Source organism: Loxodonta africana, chromosome 26 (assembly GCF_030014295.1).
Source record: "Loxodonta africana isolate mLoxAfr1 chromosome 26, mLoxAfr1.hap2, whole genome shotgun sequence".
In the NCBI taxonomy this organism is placed as follows: domain Eukaryota; kingdom Metazoa; phylum Chordata; class Mammalia; order Proboscidea; family Elephantidae; genus Loxodonta; species Loxodonta africana.
In genome coordinates, this window is record NC_087367.1 from 19163050 (window position 1) to 19185302 (window position 22253).

General features: G+C 46.0%; 1 protein-coding gene and 1 pseudogene across 8 annotated transcripts in view; both read left to right on the forward strand.

Annotated features, from left to right (window-relative positions):
- Positions 1-22253, forward strand: part of THADA (THADA armadillo repeat containing) — a 362922-nt gene that overhangs the window by 299889 nt on the left and 40780 nt on the right. For all 8 annotated transcript variants that reach the window (XM_064277151.1, XM_064277150.1, XM_064277147.1 and 5 more), the window contains one exon: positions 4884-5015. In XM_064277151.1, coding sequence (XP_064133221.1) covers positions 4884-5015 — 132 coding nt within the window. The remainder of the gene's footprint in view (positions 1-4883; positions 5016-22253) is intronic.
- On the forward strand, positions 5022-21800 carry LOC135228699 (serine/arginine-rich splicing factor 3-like; annotated as a pseudogene).

Consider the following 22253-nt stretch of genomic DNA (forward strand, 5'->3'; position numbering starts at 1 on the left):
TTTGGTTTCCATCTTTCTCTTTTGCCCTGGATGAGTAGAGACCAATAGTTGTATCCTTGATTGTCATTTGCAACCTTTTAAGACCCAGACCCTAGTCACCAAACTAGAATGTAGAACATAACTTTATGAATGTGGTATGATGGATCACTTTTATATGGCCTTTCTAGCCATGGTCTTGTAACTCTCACCAAAAGACTGGGTGAGAGTATGCAAATAAGGTGCCTGTGGCCCACCATGGGCAGTGGACAGTTTGCTATAGTACTAATAAGGTACATGGCATTCTTGTGGGGATGGTACTGTGCCAATAAGGTATATGGAACCCTAACAAGGGAATCGGTCAGTTTTGCCATCACACCAGGCTTAAAATGAGCCATCGCAGAGGCAGAAAGGGGGGACCTCACTACCACCAGGGTCCCTGTGCTGAGAACCTCCTAGACCCAAGAGACACAGAGAAAGAGCTGTAACACTGGAGACAGCCCAAGATAGTGAGAAGTGGCAGCAGTAGAACCAGAAGACCAGCGCAAGATGGTGCAGTGGGCTTCCCAGCCCAGGGAGCAAGGTGGTTATAGTGGGTGTGCTAACCTGCAGAGCAAGAGAGCTAAGCACCTTCGGTCAGGAAGCTTCCTAGCAGAGTGGCGTACCTCTGGGCACTTGTTGGTGGAGGTAGGCTTGCCAACCCATGCAGCGAGAGAGCTGAGGGCCTTTGGACCAAGGCTTACTGGTGGAGTAGGGTGCCCCTGGGCACTTACTGGCAAAGCTAAAGAGCTTTATAACACTTGCCTGAGCAGGGCAGAGGCCAGGCTCAGAGGCTGAGGGCCTGAGAGAGGCCTGCCTGCAAGCACAGCTGAAAAGAGGCTGTCCTGATCAAAGACCTGTATCCTGAGTCATTCTTGATCCTGAATTGTAATGAACCGTGTAACTGTGAGTATGGTCTGTGAGTTCTTTGTGGCCACTGCAAAGAATTATCGAAGCCAACAGAGAAGTAGAGAGCGCTGTGGGAAAGGTGGCTGGTGTCAGAATTGGTAAGAGGTTTGGAGGGTGACCGTATATCTGACCTCACTGCAGTCACCCTTGGGCTGTTGATGCTGAGAGTGACTCCCCTCCCCACCTTGTGAAGTTAGAGAAGGTCAGACGCTGCCCCCATACCATTTTTACAACCAACTATTCTAATCGGTTTTCACAAACAGCCTCTTAGCTGGTCTATTTGTTTCTAATTTTGTCCCTCAATACTTCTCCCCAAAGCTTCTGAAGAACCTCTGTGGTCTTTCTGAAATGCAAATCTGATCATTTCACTCCACCACTTAAAACCTTTGAGTGGGCTCCCATTGCCTTCAGAATAAAATCTAAACACCCTCTCCCATGGCTCCCAAGGCCCTTTCTGTTCTCACCCCTGCCCATCCCTTTCACCTCATTGTCTGCAGCTCCTAACACAGACTCCTGCCTCACCAGTAAGGAATGGTTCTCTAAACAAATCACTGTTGGGCTGACCTCTGTTTGTGTTTCAAGTCTCGGTCTAACTGTCACCTCTTCCAGGAAGCCTGTTGCAATAATCTTGGTGAAAAATCTCAGGTCTCTTCAAGCTATGACAGCAAGGAAGAAGAGAGAACAGGCTCAAAAGGCATTTAGGAAGTAGAACCAACAGGGCTTTGTGGTGTTGAGGTTAATGTAAAAGGAGGATTCCAGGATGACTTCCAGGTTTCTCACTTTAATTCCTTTCGCTGAAGTTAGTTTCAAACTTCAGGTATTTTTGCGATATAGAAGTGGAGATATTTTGAAATCAGCTGGTTGTATGGCTCTTAGCTGGCTTCAAGCCATGTTGTCCACCTCCGTGTCTCTTACCTTTTGTCTCTCCACCCTTCAAAGGAGTAATTAGGAAAGGCTGTCATGTTCAATGATGTTTAAGAAAACCAAGCTTTAGGAAATCGTAAGGAAAACTCAGGGCCCAAAGCCATGTCCTCTCCTGCCGTGTTTAACCCCATATTATCATGCTATGATTTGCTTCCCATCCATTAGCAGGATTCTGTTTTTGTTCACCTCTTCTGTGCCAGCCCTGGAGAATAAGGAATGTTTGGTATAGTTGCAGAGAAGGAGTTTACAGACTAAAGGAAGAACTTGTTTCTGAGAATGTGAGATTCAAATTTTAAGTGTTATCAGAGTTCAGGCTGATGAAGTGTTTCACATCCCTGGATCTCTCTGGGAAACATCGTTTTCTTTGATATCCTTTGACTTCTTTTTTCTTAGGGACTGAATTCTCTTAAACCGTTCCAGACATTTCTCTCTCACCCAAAGGGAGATCAAGAGGGGGACCTTCTGTGACTGTGACTTAATCATCAGACCCAGAGGAATGAGGGCTAAGATTTATAACTTCGATCAAGTGAATCCAGTAAAGATAATACTATTTTGCAGCACGTTTTCTGGATAACTTTGGTCACTACCCCTACCCTAGTTTGTAACAGGCAAAATGTAAGTTGAATAACCTGGAATTCCTGTATGAAGTTGAATCGTGGCCAAAAAGCCGTTGGTTCCTGATGAATTGCTTGATGGTACAGTGCCAGTTGTAGCAGTACAGGGAATGAGGAGGGCCATCAGTTGTGGCTGATGGCCTGCAAAACCATGACAAATAGATGCTGAACTGCGAAACAAAGGGCGTAAAAGTACATGGGACAGGTAGAGGGCAGAGCAAAGTCAGTTAAGAGAAAAATAGAAATGGACTAAAGAGGGAAGATTGAGAATCTTGGGGATATAAGTGACCATGTTAAAGGGGAAACTGTTAAGAAAGGCAAGTATTAAACCTTAGAGAACAATTAGAAAGGATTGATTCTGAAAGACTGAGTAAACTTTAAAGCCAGATCTGTGATAAAGAAGAGAATAAAACCCAAATGGAGCTGTTGCTGTTCTTGATATGACATCAGCGGCCATGACTCTGATACCAGGTTCTCCATGGGAAGATGAGGGAAGGGGAAGACAAAGGGAAGTTCTGAGGATAGAGTCGTGTCCTCATGGAAGGTATAGGGTTGATGTGTGACAATCCTCCGTGGCCCGTCATTGCTGACCCCTGCAAGGCTGGCCACATAGCTGGGCCCCACCCCACCTGTGCAACACATGTTGTTTCTGGGAGGCCCTGCCCACATCGCCCTCATGAAGTCTGACTCAGTTACACCAGACCACTCTGATCTTTCTCTGTTTTGAGTCACACCTACACAGTTTCATCCTTGGCTACTCATTTTCTTGTGTTCTTCACTTTAGATTGCTTTCGTCTTTTCCTTCCGGTCGTCCACAGCAGCATCCAGCCCAGGGTGACTAGACAGAGTCTGTGCCCACGGGTAATGACGGTCAGGACCCCCATAGGGTGGATTCAGGCTTGTGCCTTTATCACAGTTTCATGCCCTTTTCTTGACCCCACTCCCCACCCCCAAGCATAATCTTGATTGAAACGGTGCTTTCGAAACTTATAAACTAAAGCAGTCACTCAGATCAGCACTGGGCCAGTTTCTCCCAAAGCACTCTTGGTACATAAAGTTTCCTTCCTGAGAATTGTGAGTCATGGGGGCCAGCTGGGCCCAGAGCCTTGGTCAGCCAGACAGCACCTTCTAAGGGCCTAGCCCGGGGCTGGCTGCCTCCAGAAGTCCTGCCGTCCCCAACAAGCAGTTGCAACCCTGACCTTTCAGGGCTCTCTTTCCTCCAGTATTTACCTCCCTCTCAGGTCGTCCTTTCTTGTGGTACTCAGGGCGGGGTGGGGCAGGGGGGAGAAACGCTGTTGTCTTCTACCGTGAATTTGAAGCAGCGTTCCTATCTGTTTGTAAATTGCATTCTGGTGTTGTTAGGTGCCGGCAGTCGTTTCCGACTCGTAGAGCCCCTATGTACAACAGAACAAAACACTGCCCAGTCTTGCGCCATCCTCATAATTGTTGCTATGTTTGAACCCCTTGTTACAGCCACTGTGTCAATCCATCTGGTGGAGAGCCTTCCTCTTTTTTGCTAACCCTCTGCTTTACCAAGCATGATGTCCTTCTCCAGGGACTGGTCCCTCCTGATAACATGTCCAAAGTACACAAGACAAAGTCTTGGCCGTTCTCGCTTCTAAGGAGCATTCTAGCCGTACTTCTTCCAAGACAGATTTGTTTGTCCTTCTGGCAGTCCACGATATATTCAGTATTCTTCACCAACACCGTAATTGAAATGCATCAATTCTTCTTCAGTCTTCCTTATTTATTGTCCAGCTTTTGCATGCATAGGAGGTGATTGAAAACACCATGGCTTGTGTCAGGCACACCTTAGTCCTCAAAATGACATCTTCATTTTTTAACACTTTAGAGAGTTCTTTTGCAGCGAATTTGCCCAATGCAATGCATCCTTTGATTTCCTCACTGCCCCTTCCATGGGCATTGATTGTGGATTTAAGTCAATAAAATCCTTAACAACTTCAGTCTTTTCTTCATTTGTCATGATGTTGCTTACTGGTCCGCTTGTGAGGACTTGACTTTTCTTTTTGTTAAGACATAACTCATACTGAAGGTTGTAGTCTTTGGTCTTCATCAGTAAGTACTTCAAGTCCTCTTAGCTTTCAGCAAGCAAGGTTGTGTCATCTGCATATCGCATGCAGGTCGTTAATGAGTCTTCCTCCAGTCCTGATGCCGTGCTCTTCTTCATATAGTCCAGCTTCTCAGGTTATTTGCTCAGCATACAGATTGAATAAGTATGGTGGAATGATCCAACCCTGACGCACACATTTCCTGATTTTAAACTGTGTAGTATCCCCTTGTTCTGTTCGAATGACTGCTTCTTGGTCATCTATGTACAGGCTCTGCAGGAGCACAAGTGTTCTGGAATATCATTAATATTAACTGCATTCTAGATCTTCCAACTCCTTTTGGTCTTCTCAGGGTTGCAGGATACCCTTGCTCTCTGGAGATGTGTCTTCACCCTACTGCAGAGTGAGGAACAAGCCGTCAGAGATGCAGCTGCGGAGATCGTGACAACTGCCCTGTCACAAGAAAATACCTCCCAGTCAACAGGTACCTCATTTTTATCCTTTTGCATTGCCGTCTTGCTCTAGGACAGGGGTTGGCAAGTTTTTTCTGTAAGTGGCCAGATAGTGAATATTTCAGGCTTTGTTGGTCATTTTGGTCTCTGTATCAACACTGACATTTTAGTACAAAAGCAACTGTCTTAGTTCCCTAGTGCTGCTGTAACAGAGATACCACAAATGGGTGGCATTAAAGAACAGAAATTCATTTTGTCAAAGTTCAAGAGGCTAGGCAGTCCTTCAAGTTTCTTGGCTTGTAGATTCATCTGTCTCCATCGTCATCAGATAGCGTGTCTTCACCCACATGTGCTTGCATCTCTGGGTGAATATGCTGTTCTTTATATAACTCAGAAGTGATTAAAGATCCACCCTATACTGGTGTGACCTCTACAAATCGATTGATCAGTTAAGTTAGATTTACATTATGGAAGGTGATTACATTACATCCCCAGGTGTAAGAGTTAGAATTCCAACATATATTTTAGGGGGACACAGTTCAATCCATAAAAGCAGCCATAAACAATAGGTAAACAAATGGACATGACTGTGTTCCAGTAAAACTTTATTTCCAAAAATAGACAGCTGGCCAGATTTGGTCTGCTAGCCATAGTTTGCTGACTCCTGCTATACGACATCACAGAGAAAAATTATTTTCAAAGGCAGAAACCTAATAAACAGTGCACGGTCTTTTGTTCGTTGCATTGTTGTTCTGTTTAAATAAAGCCAAGTCTTGATTGCCTGTGTGGTTATGTAACCCGGGAATTACAGCTTCATCACTTCATTCCTACATAAGTTTTTACATGTGACAAAAACAGGTGAGAATAAGTTAAGTTTTTCTTCTTTGTGCCCTGGCTCCTCATTTGGTGGACACATTAACCTGGGAGGCAGGAGGAAGGAGAAGGGGGAGCAGCTCACCCAAGTAGTTACAAGCAGCCCAAATCCACGATATGAGCTGTGATAGCCCAGGGCCCTGGGGTTATCTGTCTGTGGTGGCAGGTGCTGTGGAAGCAAAGAACTGCTGGCTACAGGTGGAAAATGGTCTGCTGGGTAGAGTGAGATGCGAGGTCACCCCTCTGGACAACTGGCCATCTGGGAGAGTGGGTACTTTGACTGGACTTGGCATTCCCTCTCCTTGGGGCTGGATGTCAAGGAGCATCTCTGATCCCTCATCCCAAAGAGAAGCCAGAAAAACATTTGAGGCAAGTAGTCACAAGCTGAGCAAGCCGGTTGTCTTCAGCTGGGTTCTCTAGAAAAGCAAAACCTATAAAGTGTATAAATATAGAGAGAGAAAGATTTATATCAAAGAAATGGCTCACGTGATTGTAGAGACTAGACTGTCCCAAGTCTGTGGATTAGCATAGAGGCTTCTCCTGAATCCTGTAGCTGCAGGAGCTGGCAAACCCAAGATCCAGGTCAGAGAGCAGGGTTCCACTGATAGGCTGTGAAGATCAACAAATTCCAAGATCGGCAGATAAACTGATAGCTCAAGTCCCAAGAACCGGAGGTCAGACGAACAGGAGGCAGCCACAGAATCCAGAGCAAGCAAAAAGCCAGAAGGTCTGCTTATATTCAGATGCAGGCCACATCCCCAAGGAAACTCCCTTTCAACTGATTGACTACTCAGAGCAGATCCCATCCACATATAAACACTGAGAATCATGGCCCAGCCAAGTTGACACGCAATCTTAACCATCACACTGATTTACCTTAACAGCAGAATGGCAGGGGACACTGTATAGCTGTACAGTTTGTGATGAGGGCCCATGCTCTGTGGCCCCATGTCCCCGTGGCTTGGGCTGCTTACTGTGTTGGCACAAAGGGCTGCGGTCCCTGGAAGCTTCCCTTGGGATGTGTGAACTTCCCCATATCTGAGTCCTCAGTTGTAGTGATCGTGTGTTTTTCTCTGCTTCTATGGAAGAAGATAGTTTTTGGATAATCACCCAGTGATACTACTCTGGGGCAAGTTTAGTCAGGGTTGGCTGTGCTGCTCAGTGGGAAAGCATTCAGCCTAGTGCTGCAGTAAGGAGCAAGTAGGCTTCTCTCCACCCGCTCCCATCCTGTCAAAAGCAAAAGGGGTCTGTTTCCCTGTCATACTTCTTTGATATATAAAATTCTGCCACTTCTTCCTTTTTCCAGTTGCAGGTTTTCCTTAGAAGGAAACACAGGGCACCCAGCGAGTGCTCAGTAAATATTTGATGGAATATAATAATATTCATTAGGTTTTCCTAGGACTCTCATCCAGTGTTTGGAAAGATCATTTCGTAGAGGAATTCACTACATAGAAGAATTCTATCATCTTTGCTCTACTACTTTTATTTCTGTCAGAATTTTTCCATGTTTACTTATAATGAAAATATATTACCATGTTCTCCTTCTGTCTTTTAAAAAAGATCGCTTTCTTCCACCTTCTAAGAAATACTAGTTTGTCTTTTCTCAAGAAATAGAAACCAGTTCAGTTCACTACTTACGTACTGAGTGCCTCCTGCATGTAAAGCCTCAAGTGTGAGAGAGCCTCTGAAGGAGTGAAAAATTTTAAAGCTACTTGTCTGTTATTGTATTTTTCATCTTGGTCTTTAAAAAAAGATTTGAGGTGTGAAAAGAACAAGTACTCTATGACTCCTATAGGGTTGCTATGAGTCAGAATTGACTTGGTGGCAACGGGTTTGGTTTATCTATGACAACAACTAAATACAGCACGTTACCCCAGACCCAGTCCTGTACTATGGGGAGCAAAGCCATGAAGGAACTTACTAGAACAATTGACAAAATTGGCATATTGTTTGTAGATTGGATAAAAGTAGTGCATCAATGTTAGACTTCCTAAATTCGATAACGGCACTGTGGTTTTCTAAGGGAATATCATTGTTCTTCGCACACAGACACTGAAATATGAAGGGGAAGAGACATAACATTTGCAACTTACTCTCAAATGGTTCAGAAAAAAATAAAGATACGTGTGCATATAAATATCAAAGAGATATACATAAAAAAATGTGTAGAGGGAGTATATGTGAGTTCTCTTGTGATACAATTTTCTCTGTTTGAAATTATTTCAGAATAAAAAGTTTTGTTTTTTTAAAATCCAATTTTCACATGGAGACAAGACCAACACATCAGCACCTAATGTTAGAACATCAACAATTCAGCCCTCAGAGGGACTTCTTCCTCCTCCAATTACATGCAAACGTTATCCCACACCTTTTTTAAGTGAATTTCTGCATCCAAGAAGTCAAATTCAACTGAGACTCCTCCGACTCAAAGATCTCAGCAATACAGCCTCCCCATTGTGGTGGCACTCGTTGAGACTGAGCTCGGCTCCCCAGTGTCCCACCTCTTCTGCCTGGTTAGCAAGGCTTGCTCAGAGCCTCCACGGTACAGCTTGATTTTCTCGAGCATAGAACACTGATCTTTTCTTTCAAACCAAAAATAGCATTGAAGACGAGAATCACTCTGATTTTTCGCTTTAGTCAGAAGTTTCGCCAACTGATTCTTGTTTTGTCTTAACATCTTGCCTTGTTTTAACATCTCTTAAGGCTATCAAGCAGACGAGTGCAACTTTTCACATTCCTTCAGCATAGGAGTTGTGTACTCTCCCGGGGATTTTGTGGAATATACTGCTCATGGTTTCTTTCCCCTTTGGTGTTCCAAGTTAATTATTACTGTTGAATCCTGACTCCCTTAAAAATATGTGTTGTTTTTCCCCTGAATCAGTGGTTTAATAAATGCCACAGCAAAAGATTATTGTTATTTTAGTATTTATTATCTTCCTTGAGAAGTCAAAATTACAATGAAAAAAAAAATTAAAATCTCACTTTTCCTTCTAAAAAAAAAAAAACAGGGACTCCCTATCGGAGATCTAATACTGTAATTGAGGGCTGCATCAGACAAAAATTGCTTTGATCTCATACCTGCTACAAGCGAACGGCCTGCTAGGGGGACCTGGAGAAGTGCAGGATGCACCCTACAGTAGGGCAGTGAGTGGACTTGTATGGCCAGAACACGGGGCTGGGGTCTAGCAGGAGAAAGGTGGGGCTTAAGAGGAGGAGCAGGAGATAAACCTAGATAGGTGGGAACACCCACACTCAGATGACTTTGAATGCCAACCCAAGGAGGATAGGCAGCCTTCTGTAGGTAACCCAGCAGGTTTTAGGCACGCTCTCTGGCAGCAGGGTGTGAGACAGATTGGGACTGGGGTGAGGGAGGCAGGGCTCCTCATGAGCTGTCAGCAGTAATGATGGGATGGAGAGGAAAGAATCTATTTGTGCAAGTATTAGGGTTAAACTCAACAGGATTTGGGGGCGGGTGCTTATGAAAGATGGGTGAAAACGAGAGGGTGAGATGACGTCAAGGTTTCAAGCTATGGGGGATCCAAGGGAAACAGTCTAGCTGTGCTTCGGGCTGCGGCATTCCAGGAAGGGAAGCTACCAGGAACCAGGAAATGCACCGAGAGACCACAAGTCAGTGTGATCTGGGACAAAGTATTCCTTAGGCCTTGAAGACATTGACAATGAAAACCAAGAGGGCAAAAGGGAGCCTTTATCTGCAATAGGAACAGACTGAACTGTACAGGCTCTGCCCTGCCCTCTCCAACGCTCAGCACAGTGATCCTGGGAGCCCCAGGATGGATGCGTTGTTCACCTTTTTGCCTGCTGAACCTTCCTGTCCTTCACTCTCACGGAAGCATGAACCTCACAGCCTATTCACAGATCTCTCTGTGAGCCACCTCAGGCTCCTTCAGCCTTAGGAAGGATGGATTTCCCAGAGCACTGGCAGCAGGACCCCCTTCCCCACTTTACCAGTCAGGGAGCATGCAAAGAGGAACATAAGAAATGGCATTTCTAGGTTTTCAGGGAAGGGCCTTGACATTTACAGCTTTGTACAGGCAGGACTGCAGATGAAGCTATGCTTTTCCCCTTTCCACACTCTGACTTTACCTTAAGCCTTAAGATGCTCTAGAAGGAGCTCCAGCCTGAGAACAGGAGGTACCAGGGTCATCGGCTCTGCTTAGTTCCTCCTCCCCTGGGATCCCAGCCCTCTTCCACCCCAGCAGGTCACTCATATTTGCTTTAATGCTATATGGGGATTTAATGTCAGATGGCATTTGAACAAAGGTTTTGGGAGGAGGAGGGAGCTGAAGCCTGGGCAGTATTTAAATCCATAAAGTTGTGTGATTCTTGAGTCAGGCAGAGTTCTGGGTGAGAGCGGGGGAGGAACCTGGGAAGGTACAGGTGACTTCTCTGTAGAAGTATTCTTAGGAAGACAAATCTAAAAGACTACAAAGAAATACCAACCTGTGGCTCTTTTTGAAATTTTACCTCCAAGTATTTCTTTCCCACTACCGGGTCCCTCCTCACAAAATGTCATGTAAAACTTCTGCTCATCTGGCCAAAATATAAATTTAGGTGGTAATGCGTTCAATCCTCTATAACACCCCAGTCTTTCCAGCCTCTTGGATCTCTTTCTCTGAATCCCTACAGCATTTAATTATGGCATCATCTGAAATTGTTAGGTGCCATCGAGTCGGTTCTGACTCATAGCGACCCTACGTGCAACAGAACGTAGCGCTGCCCAGTCTTGTGTCATCTTCCTAATCATTGCTGTGTTTGAGTCCATCGTTGCTGCCACTGTGTCAGTTCAACTTGTTGAGGGTCTTCTTCTTTTTTGCTGACCCTCTTCCTGCCAAGCATGATGCCCTTCTCCAGGGACTGGTCCCTCCTGATAACATGTCCAGAGTAAGTGAGACGAAGTCTTGCTGTCCTTGCTTCTGAGGAACATTCTGGTTGTACTTCTTCCAAGGCAGATTTGTTTGTTCTTCTGACAGTCCATGGTATATTCTGTAATCTTCACCAGTACCCTAATTTAACTGCATCAATGCTTCTTTGGTCTTCCTTATTTCTTGGTCAGCTTTCACGCGCATATGAGGTGATTAAAAATACCATGGCTTAGGTCAGGCACACCTTAGTCCTCAAAGTGAACCTTTGCTTTTTAACACTTTAGAGAGATAATCCCAAATAGTCCTTGATTCTCTACTCTATATTAGCTTATCTTTCATGTGCTTTAGTTTTATCTTCCCAGCTAGCCCTCAAGTTGAGAGATTGGAGCCTCTCTTTATTAGGAACACAGTAGGTGCTCAGTGTGTGTGGATGGTTCGATCTTTACCACAGTAGGCTGCCTGACAGTAAGTGTCTTCGTCAGTCCTTAGTTTCCCAAGGAGATTAGAGAGCTCTGAGCTTTAACTTTGAAACAAGAAAATCAAAACCAATTTACTTGCTGTTGAGTTGACTCCCACTCGTGGTGGTCCCGTGTGTTACAGAGTAGAACTGCTCCACAGGGTTTCCTGGACCGTAATCTCAATGGAACCAGATCTCCAGGCGTTTCTCTCGAGGTGATGCCAACTGGCTTTGAACCGCCAGCCTTTAGGTTCATAGTTGAGAGCAAACTGTTTGTGCCTCTTAGGGACCTTCATTGAAACAAGACAGACCCCCAGAACAAGCCAACTGACCTTCATGCCGGAACCAGCTCAAGGGGTGGTGTTTTTCATTGATTCATACAAACTAGAGCTCTCCAACTCCCCAGTCTTTATGAGCGACTCACTGTCTGAGTCTTCCAGGGTAAGAGTTTGGCAGCCCTCAGACTGCAGGGCCAAGGAGCCAGCGGGGGCAGCAGGGGCAATGGCCCTGGGTTAAGACGGAACTTAACCAGGCTCAGGAGGCTCCTGTGCCTGGCCCTGTGAACCTTAGGGACCGGAATAATGATAGAGCTTAGCAGGGAGGCGGAAGAGTGGCAACAGGAACAGGATGTAGAAAATTGAGACTGAGAGGTTAGAGAGCAGTCGACAAGTCACATTGTGGGGTGAGGAGTCAAAACAGTCATGTAGCCCAGGGCAAGGGGAAAAAGAAAAGAACCGGTGCCTGCTCAGCTTCCCCAACAATGTATTCCTCTGCCCCCACACACAGTACACTCCTGTACTCCCTCATCACCCATGCAGAGCCCGTGAGCTAGGGTGACAGTATGAATATGTCTCTCATGCTCAGCCCTTAAGTGAGCAGGGAGGGAGTGCCTGGGAAGAGAGATAGGGAGCCCTGGGTCACTGTGACATTACACTGAGGCCCCACGGTGAGACAGCCCAGTCACCAAAGCTGCCCTGACCCTGTGGGCTTCACATTGAGTCACAGACAGTTCTGCTCCCGGAACCTCTGCCCGCCGAGGCCCCCTGCCCATCCAGAGGCAGGCCAGCCAGAGGCCCTGTGCTTTTTTCAGTCCCTTCAGGTTCACAGGTCAGGCCCTGGTAGGGCTTTGCAAGTATCCCCTCCCTCCTCTATCCACCGTCCAATAGGTTCTTTCCCTAATCTACTCAGATACACCCTCTCCAGAGTAGCTTTTCTGTTCTCCGATCCCATAGCCGGGACCCAGACTCAGACTCCCCAAGTGAGTTCCGGCCTCAGGGCCTTTGCACTAGCTGCCCTGTCTCCCTGGAATGCTCTTTCCTGATTCCACAGGGCTGACTCCTTGTCTTTCCAATCTCAGCTTCAGTGTCATCTCCTCAGAGGACCTGCTTTGACCTCTCAGTCTGCAATAGCCACCGAGTCATTGGCGTCATTCGCTGTCACTTCACCCTGATTTAATGCTCTGCACAGTCCTTTCACATCTTATCATTTTCCTGTTTATTTACTTTTTTTATTTGTTGTTTGTCTCCCTCCACCAGAATAAAAGTTCTGAGAGGGTAGGATTTTGGTCTGTTTAGATCTTTGCTGTATTTCTAGAACCTGGCACATGACAAATGCTCCACCGAATAACTGTTGGATGATTGACTGGAGGAACACGTCAATCACAGTGAGAGGTCCTTGTGGCTCAGTGGTAGAATTCTCACCTTCCATGCAGGAGACCCGGGTTTGATTCCTGGCCAGGGCACCTCATGCGTAGCCATCACCTGTCTGCCGTTGGAGGTTTGCATGTTACTGTGATACTGAACAGGTTTCAGTGGAGCTAAGATAAACTGGAAAGAAAGGCCTGGTGATCTACTTCCAAAAATCAGCCAATGAAAACAGTATGGATCTCAATAGTCTGGTCTGAGATCCGTCAGAGGGTTGGCGCAAGTTGGGCTGTGTTTTGTTTGGTGCCTGGGATCCCCACGAGTTGAGCCAAACAACAGCAGTCAATCACAGCAGCTAAATTAAACTCAATAAAGAGATTAGTGTTTTTAGAATCAATTTAAGGGGGAGTGGAGCTATTTGAGGAGCCCTGCTATATGGTCGCTATGAATCAGAATCAACTTGATGGCAATGGGTTTGGTTTGGTTTACCGGTGCCGTGGTTAAGCTCTTGGCTGCTAACCAAAAGGTAGGCAGTTCGAATCCACTAGACACTCCGAGTGGGGGAAAGATGTGGCAGTCTGCTTCCATAAAGATTTGTTGTGTTATTGTTAGGTGCCTTCGAGTCAGTTCTGACTCATAGCAACCCCATGTATAACAGAACGAAAAGTTGCCCTGTCTTGTGCCATCCTCAGAGTCGTTGCTATGTTTGAGCCTATTATTGCAGCCACTGTGTCAGTCTGTCTCATCGAGGATCTTCCTATTTTTCACTGACCCTCTGCTTTACCAGGCATGATGTGTTTCTCCAGGGATTGGTCCGTCGTAACAACACGTCTAAAATAAGTGAAACGAAGTCTTGCTATTTTTGCTTCTAAGGAACACTCTAGCTGTAGACTTCTGGCAGTCCATGATATATTCAGTAATCTTCGCCAACACCATAATTCAACTTCATCAATTCTTCTTTGGCCTTCCTTATTCATTGTTCAGCTTTTGGGAGTATTATAGCTTTACAAACCCTATGAGGCAATTCTACTCTGTCCCATAGGGTTGCTGTGAGTTGGAATCCACTCAACAGCAGCAGGTTTGGTTTTTGGTTTTGGGATTCTGTGTGTCTGTGAAGTTGCCCTGAGGTGGTAGATACTTGTTTACAGATGAATTAGCCACCTCAGGCCCCACCGCTTTCAGAGACATTCATTCAACCAGGAAGGGAGAGTCTACTCCATCAGCCTTGTGGCAGGCCCTAGACTAACTGCTTCCCCCTCACCGTTCCATCCCATCTCATGCAGTTTTCACATCATTTCTTGAGCAAGAGTTTCATCCATAGGGGCCCACGGGCCTAGCACAGGGCTGGGCACTGGGAAGTGCCTGGTGGGGGAAGACCTGCCAGGTAGTTATCGGGCCCTGGTCGGGGGCTGGGGTCAGTGCAGAATGAATAATCTGGAAGGCATAAGGGAGGTAGCGGCAGCTCTGAGAGTGGGGTCCCCTTGCTTCTGGGGGCCCTGTCCCACAGGCTGCTCGCCGTGCACAGTGGGTAACAGTGGGAAGGGAGGATAACCATCACCCTCCGGGTGCTCCTGCTTCATTTCACCTCCTTTATTCCTCACCACCGGTGAGACTATCTGTAAGATGCTTTACTGTTTTCTCCATTTAAGATATGAATAAACTAAACTTCAGAGAGTTGAAGTAATGTAATGGGCCCAAGGTCTCAGGGAATATGAGTGTCAGAGCCAGAACTGGCGCCCAGGTTCCTGTGGTGACAGTGGCCTTGCCTTTTCTAAGCCAAGGAGGGCGTCCTGAACCTGCCTCTAGGTCTGCAACCTAAGAGTTAAGAAATCATAACCCAAGAAAATGGATTAGGGACCCCAGGGCTCAGATAAAGAGAGTTCGTCCTAGGAAAGGACTAGGAGCTGTGGCCGGGTGGGCCATTGCCTCGAGAGATAGTGGGAGGTCCTGCATCAAGGCTGATTCTCTCCCTGTACCGTCATCTCTTTCCTGGAGGAAGGGAATCACATAAATCAGGAGTTTTTTTCCCCGAGTGTCATATCATTAGTGGAAAATGGGCCTAAAACACAGATCTACTGAGACACATGGAATGGCACTCTCTCTACTGCCCCCCAAGCCTTGATTTCCAGAAAGGAAGTGGCAGAAATGTAGGGGTGCCCCTGGGAATAATCTGGACTCCTGGGATGGAGAGAACCCATTGCGGTGGGAGACGGTGCAGTGGTCATGGGCAGAGGAGGTGGAACGCTGCCTTGAAGTGCTGCTTGGAGGTGCTCCAGCAACGAAGGGTGGGGAGAACAGAGTGTTCTGTGAGACCAGGCATCTCCCAACAGTAAAAACCACACCCTGAGGCCAGCCCTGGGAGTCCACTGCCTGGGCCTCTCCTGGCCTGTCCCTCAGTGGCTGCCAGGGGGTCCATCTGTGGTGTGTCAGCAGGGCTGCAGGGGAGCACACAGCAGTTAGAAAGTACAGCCTGGCTCCAGAGAGAACCTCTGCTTTACCAAGTGGAGGGTGAGGGGAAATGGCTGTCAAAGGAAGGTAGTTATGCAGAACTAGTTCTTTATTTTCTCATTGATTGAAAACAAAGGTGCTCAATTACAACCGGAAGCATAGTTCCTCTCCCACCCCGCCCCCCCACCTCCCGTCAGCTCCAGCTGCAGTGGAGTGCCTCAGTGGAGCTCCAGTTACCACATACCACATTTCACTTCTCATCAGCTGCTGTTCCCAGAGAGCCGGGCCCCCTGACGTTGGCCTGCGTCTCAGCAAGTGCGTCACTGGCAGCCAGCTTTCATGATGGGCAAAAGCAGATGCAAACTAATGCTCCCGTCTTAAATCTGGGAGCAGGTTGCGAGTGCTAGTGGGTACCCTGGGCAGCTGGGTTGCTGGGGTGATTGGATTGTTTCCATGGCCTCCCAGTGACTAAGCCCCAGAGAGACGACAACAGGCTCCTCTCTACGAAATGAGGGTCATTTTTGCATCATTTTGCCTCCTCTATTGCTGCTCCCAAAAGCCAAGCTCCCTGGACCCAAGGTGACTGACCCCTCTGGGTGATGATAAGCCCACAGTCTGCGGCTTAGGCCATCTGGCGCTGATGTGGCTGCCAGGGCTGTGTCTTCCCTGTTAGTCCACGCCTGGCGATCTTTGTTCTCTTCTGGTCTTGGCCTCAGCTCTCCCCTTCTCTGCCCCCCTCTTCTGACCTAAGGAGCCTGCACTTTCCTCAGCTGGGCCATATCAAGGTACCAAGACCCCTCTTCTCACCATCATGAGCAGCTTCCTCCTTGAACATAAAGCCAGTTTCTGGAGCTAGGGTTCACCTCCATGTCAGGGGTGCCCAGAGCCCCTGGGACTGGTTAGGGTGACTGAGAAGTCTTACTGACCAGCAGCCCTCCTACCCCCAGCTTCAGGCTTTCTTAGAAACTAATCTTCTTGAGCACCCCGTACATGTCTTTCATCTGATGCTGTCTAGTGCGCTTTTCCTACCTTGGTTCATCAGTCTACGTACTCGGCAGAGGGCTGGTTCTTTCTCCAATCCCAGCAAGCAAATTGTTGTCACACCCAAGCTGTCACAACGTAACTAGTACCAAGAAGTTCTGCAAGGCAAGGGTGGGGCCCAAGAACAGTCTGTACGTCTGGCCACTGTAGTAGCCCCTCATTCTTCCAGGTTCCGCCATTACCCAAGGAACATGCAGAGGGTGACATCAGAGACCTATAAAGCCCCCATCCCGCTCATGAAAACCTCCAAGTTCTGTTCTCAGATCTCTTAGAAGATGTCCGTGCTGGAGTGGGATAGCCCAGACTTCCTTCTGCCTTCTGCTCTTTTTGACCACAAGAAGCCACACGGCAGGGGCTCCTGTAGGCAGAGGAACAGAAGGTGGTGGCAGGGCATCAGAGGGAGTATTTTTATCTGCACACATGGGAGGAGTACGTGTGTACACATTTAGATGCATGTGTTGGTTGGTGTGTTGTAAATTGGTACACATTCTAAGATGTATCTTTGTAAAGAGTTCACAGAGCCACCTTGGGTGTGAGCGTATATGTGAGCGTTACCTGGAGCATGGGATATTAGGAGGGAAAATGACTAGCCTAGGAAGAGGAATATGCTCGGTCAGGGCACTGATGATGACAACTAGCAAAAGAAGGAAGTGTTCCCTGACTGTCTAAATGAGCAGGCTGTCCTCCCTGTAGTTCAGTAATTCAGCTTTTCAGAAGTTACTCTCCTGTGAGGCTGGTCTACAGGAGCAAAGGCAGAGAACACTGGATAAGAATCAGAGACAAAGAACTAGCCCTGACAGCAGCTTGTCTTCTCTCTCTTTTGTCTCCTTTTCCCTGCCCCTCCCCCGCCACCTCCAGCTGAAGTGCTAGACTACAACCAAGGGTCTTAGTTTGGAACAGTTCTGGAAATGGACTTTCTGAAGTATTTTCATGGAGTTTCAAGCATGGAACAGGTGGTGTTTTAGTCAGGGTAGAGATTTGGCTCCTATAACAAAGAAGACATGAGTGAACAGTGGCTGAAACAAGCTAGAGGCTTGTTTCTCCCTCACATAAAAGGCTCAGCGGATTGGTCTGATGGCTGCACAATCATTGGGACCCACTCCTCCTTTCCCGATGGAGAAGGCAGATCCAGCTCCCTCTGCTACGTCCCCAGTCCAGCGAGCAGGAAGGAGGGAAAGGAAAGGCCACCCTGGAAGTTACATACACACTTCCAGTCACTTCTCATCAGTCAGAGTCATGGGACCCTAACTCTCAGCAAAGGAGGCTCAGAGACAGAATTTTGAGCTAGGTGGACACACGTTTAGCTGAAAATCCTATTTCTGTATGCCGGGGAGAATGAATCTAGGAGGACAGCTGGCAGTTTCTGCCATAGCTGGCATGGTCCCGCCTTAACTTCTCCCCATTTCCTGTCTTGTTTTTACTCAGGTACTAATTACTGAGTTCCTGGAAAGTGCTGGTTGTGTATTAACAACTGGGTACACAGTGATGAATGAGATAGCACCTCTGGTCTTAAACTGGGAGTCTACTCCTGAAGAATTTATTCTACCTAAAGTCAACAGATTTCCCTTCACGTGCATCCAAATTATCATTTTTATTTTAGCAACTCACATGGCTAATTTTATAAGAATAATACATCATAAAAATATTATCCAAAAGTTTTCACCAACTTGATGTATTTGGTAGCTGATTCCCATTACATTTCTTGGAACTACTACACACATCACCCAAAATTCAAAATCTGCATTATGTATGAAACAAGACCATAGTCTTGCAATCGTATTACTAATAGCTAGAATTTACTAGAAAAAGATATATTTATTTGGGGTGGGGGGGAGTGGCACTTTAGAAGAGACCCAAGAATGGGGGAATGAGGGAGAGATTCCAAAGTTGGTCACTTTACATATACTCTGCCCAGTCCCTCCTCTGTGCCTTTGCCTGTAGTGTTTTTCTGCCTGATACGTCCTCCCTGTGTTCCTCTGCCTCTGTAAGTGTTGCCAGTTCTACAAGGCCCAGCCCAGACCCTTTCCTTTCCACAAATTCTTCCCTTACTACTCTTCTAGGCCTTTGCATTTCCCCACGTGTCTGTCCATTTGTCATAACTGGGGGGGCTTGTGTGTTGCTGTGGTGCTGGAAGCTATGCCACTGGTATTCAAATACCAGGGTCATCCATGGCTGACAGGTTTCGGCTGAGCTTCCAGACTAAGCTGGATGAGGAAGAAGGATCTGGTAGTCTACTTCTGAAAAGAATTACCCAGTGAAAGCCTTAGGAAGAAAGAAGTCCAAGCTGCACTGAAGGCACTGGGGAAAAACGAGGCTCCAGGAATTGACAGAATACCAGTTGAGATGTTTCAACAAATGGATGCAGTGCTGGAGGTGCTCACTTATTTATGCCAAGAAATTTGGAGGACAGTTACCTGGCCAACCGACTGGAAGAGATCCATATTTATGCCTATTTCCAAGAAAGGTGATCCAACCGAATGCAGAAATTATCCAACAATATCATTAATATCACAGGCATGCAAAATTTTGCTGAAGATCATTCCAAAGTGGCTGCAGCACTGTATCAACAGGGAACTGCCAGAAATTCAGGCTGGATTCAGAAGAGGATGTGGAACCAGGGATATCATTGCTGATGTCAGATGGACCCTGGCTGAAAGCAGAGAATACCAGAAAGATGTTTACCTGTGTTTTATTGACTATGCTAGGGCATTCAACTGTGGATCATAACAAACTGTGGATAACATTGTGGAGAACGGGAATTCCAGAACACTTAATCGTGCTCATGAGGAATCTGTACATGGATCAAAAGGCATTTGTTTGAACAGAACAAAGGGGTACTTCGTGGTTTAAAGTCAGGAAAGGTGTGCGTCAGGGTTGTATCCTTTAGCCATACCTATTCAATCTGTATGCTGAGCAAATAATACGAGAAGCTGGACTATATGAAGAAGAACACAGCATCAGGATTGGAGGAAGACTCATTAACAAGCTACAGTATGCAGATGACACAGCCTTGCTTGCTGAAAGTGAAAAGGACTTGAAGCACTTACTAATGAAGATCAAAGACCACAGCCTTCAGTATGGATTACAGCTCAACATAGAGAAAACAGAAATCCTCACGACTGGGCCGCCATGTCGTGGATGCCAGGGAAGCTAGAGCATCTGTAGGAGCTGAGCTGGAAGAGAGCGAGAAGCCCCGTTGGAGCATGTGGTTTGAGGCTTCTGCGTTTCTAACTCAGGATTTCAAAATGCGTCGTGACTCCTGTCCGTTGGACTATAAGGTTTATGTAGGTAATCTTCGAAACAATGGCGACAAAACCGAACTGGAACGGGCTTTTGGATATTATGGCCCACTCCAAAGTGTGTGGGTTGCTAGAAACCCTCCCAGCTTTGCTTTTGTTGAATTTGAAGCTCCTTGGGTTGCAGCTGAGGCTGTTTGAGAGCTAGATGGAAGAACACGGTGTGGCTGCTGTGTAAGAGTGGAACTGTCAAGTGGGAATCCTGGGCCATGTGCCTCTTGGGGTTGTCGCCCTCAGGATGAATATCATAGAAGTCTTCCACCTCATCGCAGATCTCCAAGAAGGAGACGCTTCTCTCGCAGCTGGAGTAGGTCCCCTTTTAGAGACAGGAGAAGAAAGAGATCTCTGTCTCAGGAGAGAAATCACCAGTCATCCAGATCTTTCTCTCAGTCTCATAGCCGACCCAGGTCAAATGAAAGGAAATAGAAGACCAGTTTTTAAGAGTAGTGGCGTACGGGAAATAACTTCATTTGACAGGAGTGTGTACAGAAAATTCAAGTTTTGTTTGAGACCTCATAAGCCTGGTGCATTTTTAAGATGTTAGCTCTTCGAGTTTGTTTATTGTCTCTTGTAACAGTGACACATGCGCAGATGTAATTCTCTATGGTTTGAAATGGATCATATGAGACATGTAATACCAAGAATTTATTACTTTACATTGGCCCCTTAAGCAAAATTGGATTCGTTTTGAACTTTAGTCTTGCATAGACTGATAATAAACCTCTAAATCTTGCCTAGCTAAAGTGTGATGTTTTGAGGTTATAGAAACAAAACTGGCAAAAATTGAACTAAGAACTTTAGTTTTGTCTATAGCTGGGATATAGGATGCAGCTGTAGTTGAATAAAGAGTCTTTAAAAGCTGCACCATTTAACTAGATTTAGAGGTTTTAAAAAAAAAAAATCCACTGAGTCTTCACAGTGTAGAGGTTGCCCAGTTGATGTAGAATCGGATAGGTTTCAAGAGTTCGTTTTTTACCTTCATTTTAGGTCACCAATTCCTTATGTGATTGCTGTATATGAGTAGATAACTATTTGTAACATCATTAATTTGGAAATTTGAGACAATTCAAAATACCAGTGTCCTGCCAGTTTAAGGGCGTATTGTAGAGATGAACTTTGAGTCACTGTGCAAGATTTTTTTTCATGCTGTCATTTGTAATGTGTTTTGTAAGAATCCTTGGGATTAAAGTTTTGGTTATTAAGAAAAAAAAAAATCCTCACAACTGGACCAATAAGCAACATCATGATAAACGGAGAGAAGATTCAGGTTGTCGAGGATTTTATTTTACTTGGATCCCCAATCAACATCCATAAAAGCAGCAGTCAAGAAATCAAAAGATGCATTGCATTGGGCAAATCTGCTGCAAAAGACCTCTTTAAAGTGATGAAAAACAAAGATGTCACCTTGAGGACTGTGGTGCGCCTGACCCAAGCCATAGTGTTTTCATTCACCTCATATGCATGCGAAAGCTGGATAATGAATAAGGAAGACCAAAGAATTGATGCCTTTGAATTATGGTGTTGAAGAAGAATATTGAATATACCATGCACTGCCAAAAGAACAAAGAAATCTGTCTTGGAAGAAGTACAGCCAGAATGCTCATTAGAAGCGAGGATAGCAAGACTTTGTCTCATGTACTTTGGACATGTTATGAGGAGGGGACCGGTCCCTGGAGAAGGACATCATGTTTGTTAAAAGTAGAGGGTCAGTGAAAAAGAGGAAGACCCTCAACGAGATGGATTGACACAGTGCCTGCAACAGTGGGCTCAAGCATAGCAACAATTGTGAGGATGGCGCAGGACCTGGTAGGATTTCGTTCTGTTGTGCATAGGGTCGCTATGAGTCAGAACATAGTACCTAACAACAACAACAACCAGACCTTTGCATTATCTTCCCTTTCATCAGACCCACACTGTTTAGGTTGTATCTTTTTTTCTTGGGTTTGACTTGCATCCTCTCACCAAGACTGTGAGCTCTTTAAGGGCAGGGGAGCTCAAGAGCACTAAACCTTTAGGGTCTGGTTAGATTGGGTGGAGTTAGGTTGGGATGAGTTGACAGGGGCCTCTCCAAGCAATCCAGTTCTATCATACCAGAAAATTAAGTTTTCCTCTTCTTTTAAAATCCAGTCATAATGGTTCTGCTTCAAAGCCTCAAGTGTGCTAATTTTTTTTTTTTTTTATGGAAAAAAAAAAAAAAATCAGACCACCCTCCCCTGCCCCCCACCACCCCTTAATCTGTTCCAAATGAGAGCTTTCAGGAAGAAAACTCCCAACAACCTACTCTGTTAAGCAAATTGGTTTCTGCTGTGGAGTGGGTTGGGGTGGGGAATTGAGTTAGGAAAATATATGGAACCTGACATAAAAGATTTGGTTTGTGTTTGGAAAAGGATTTGGGTTGTTTTCAGGTTTTGAGTTACAGCTTGGGTGTGTTTGGAGAAGCCGACTTGAGCACTTGAGTGGCACTTCGACCCATAGTCCTTGTGGGCTTTTCATTCAGCTCCTCCTACCAGGCTGAGCCTTGTTAGAGACGCCTTGCTTGCCAGGCTGGCTGAGGAAACCTTTCTTCATAAATAACTCCCAGGGGAGACAGGAGTGATAACAGCACTTCTTAAGTGGGGCCAAGCTGCCC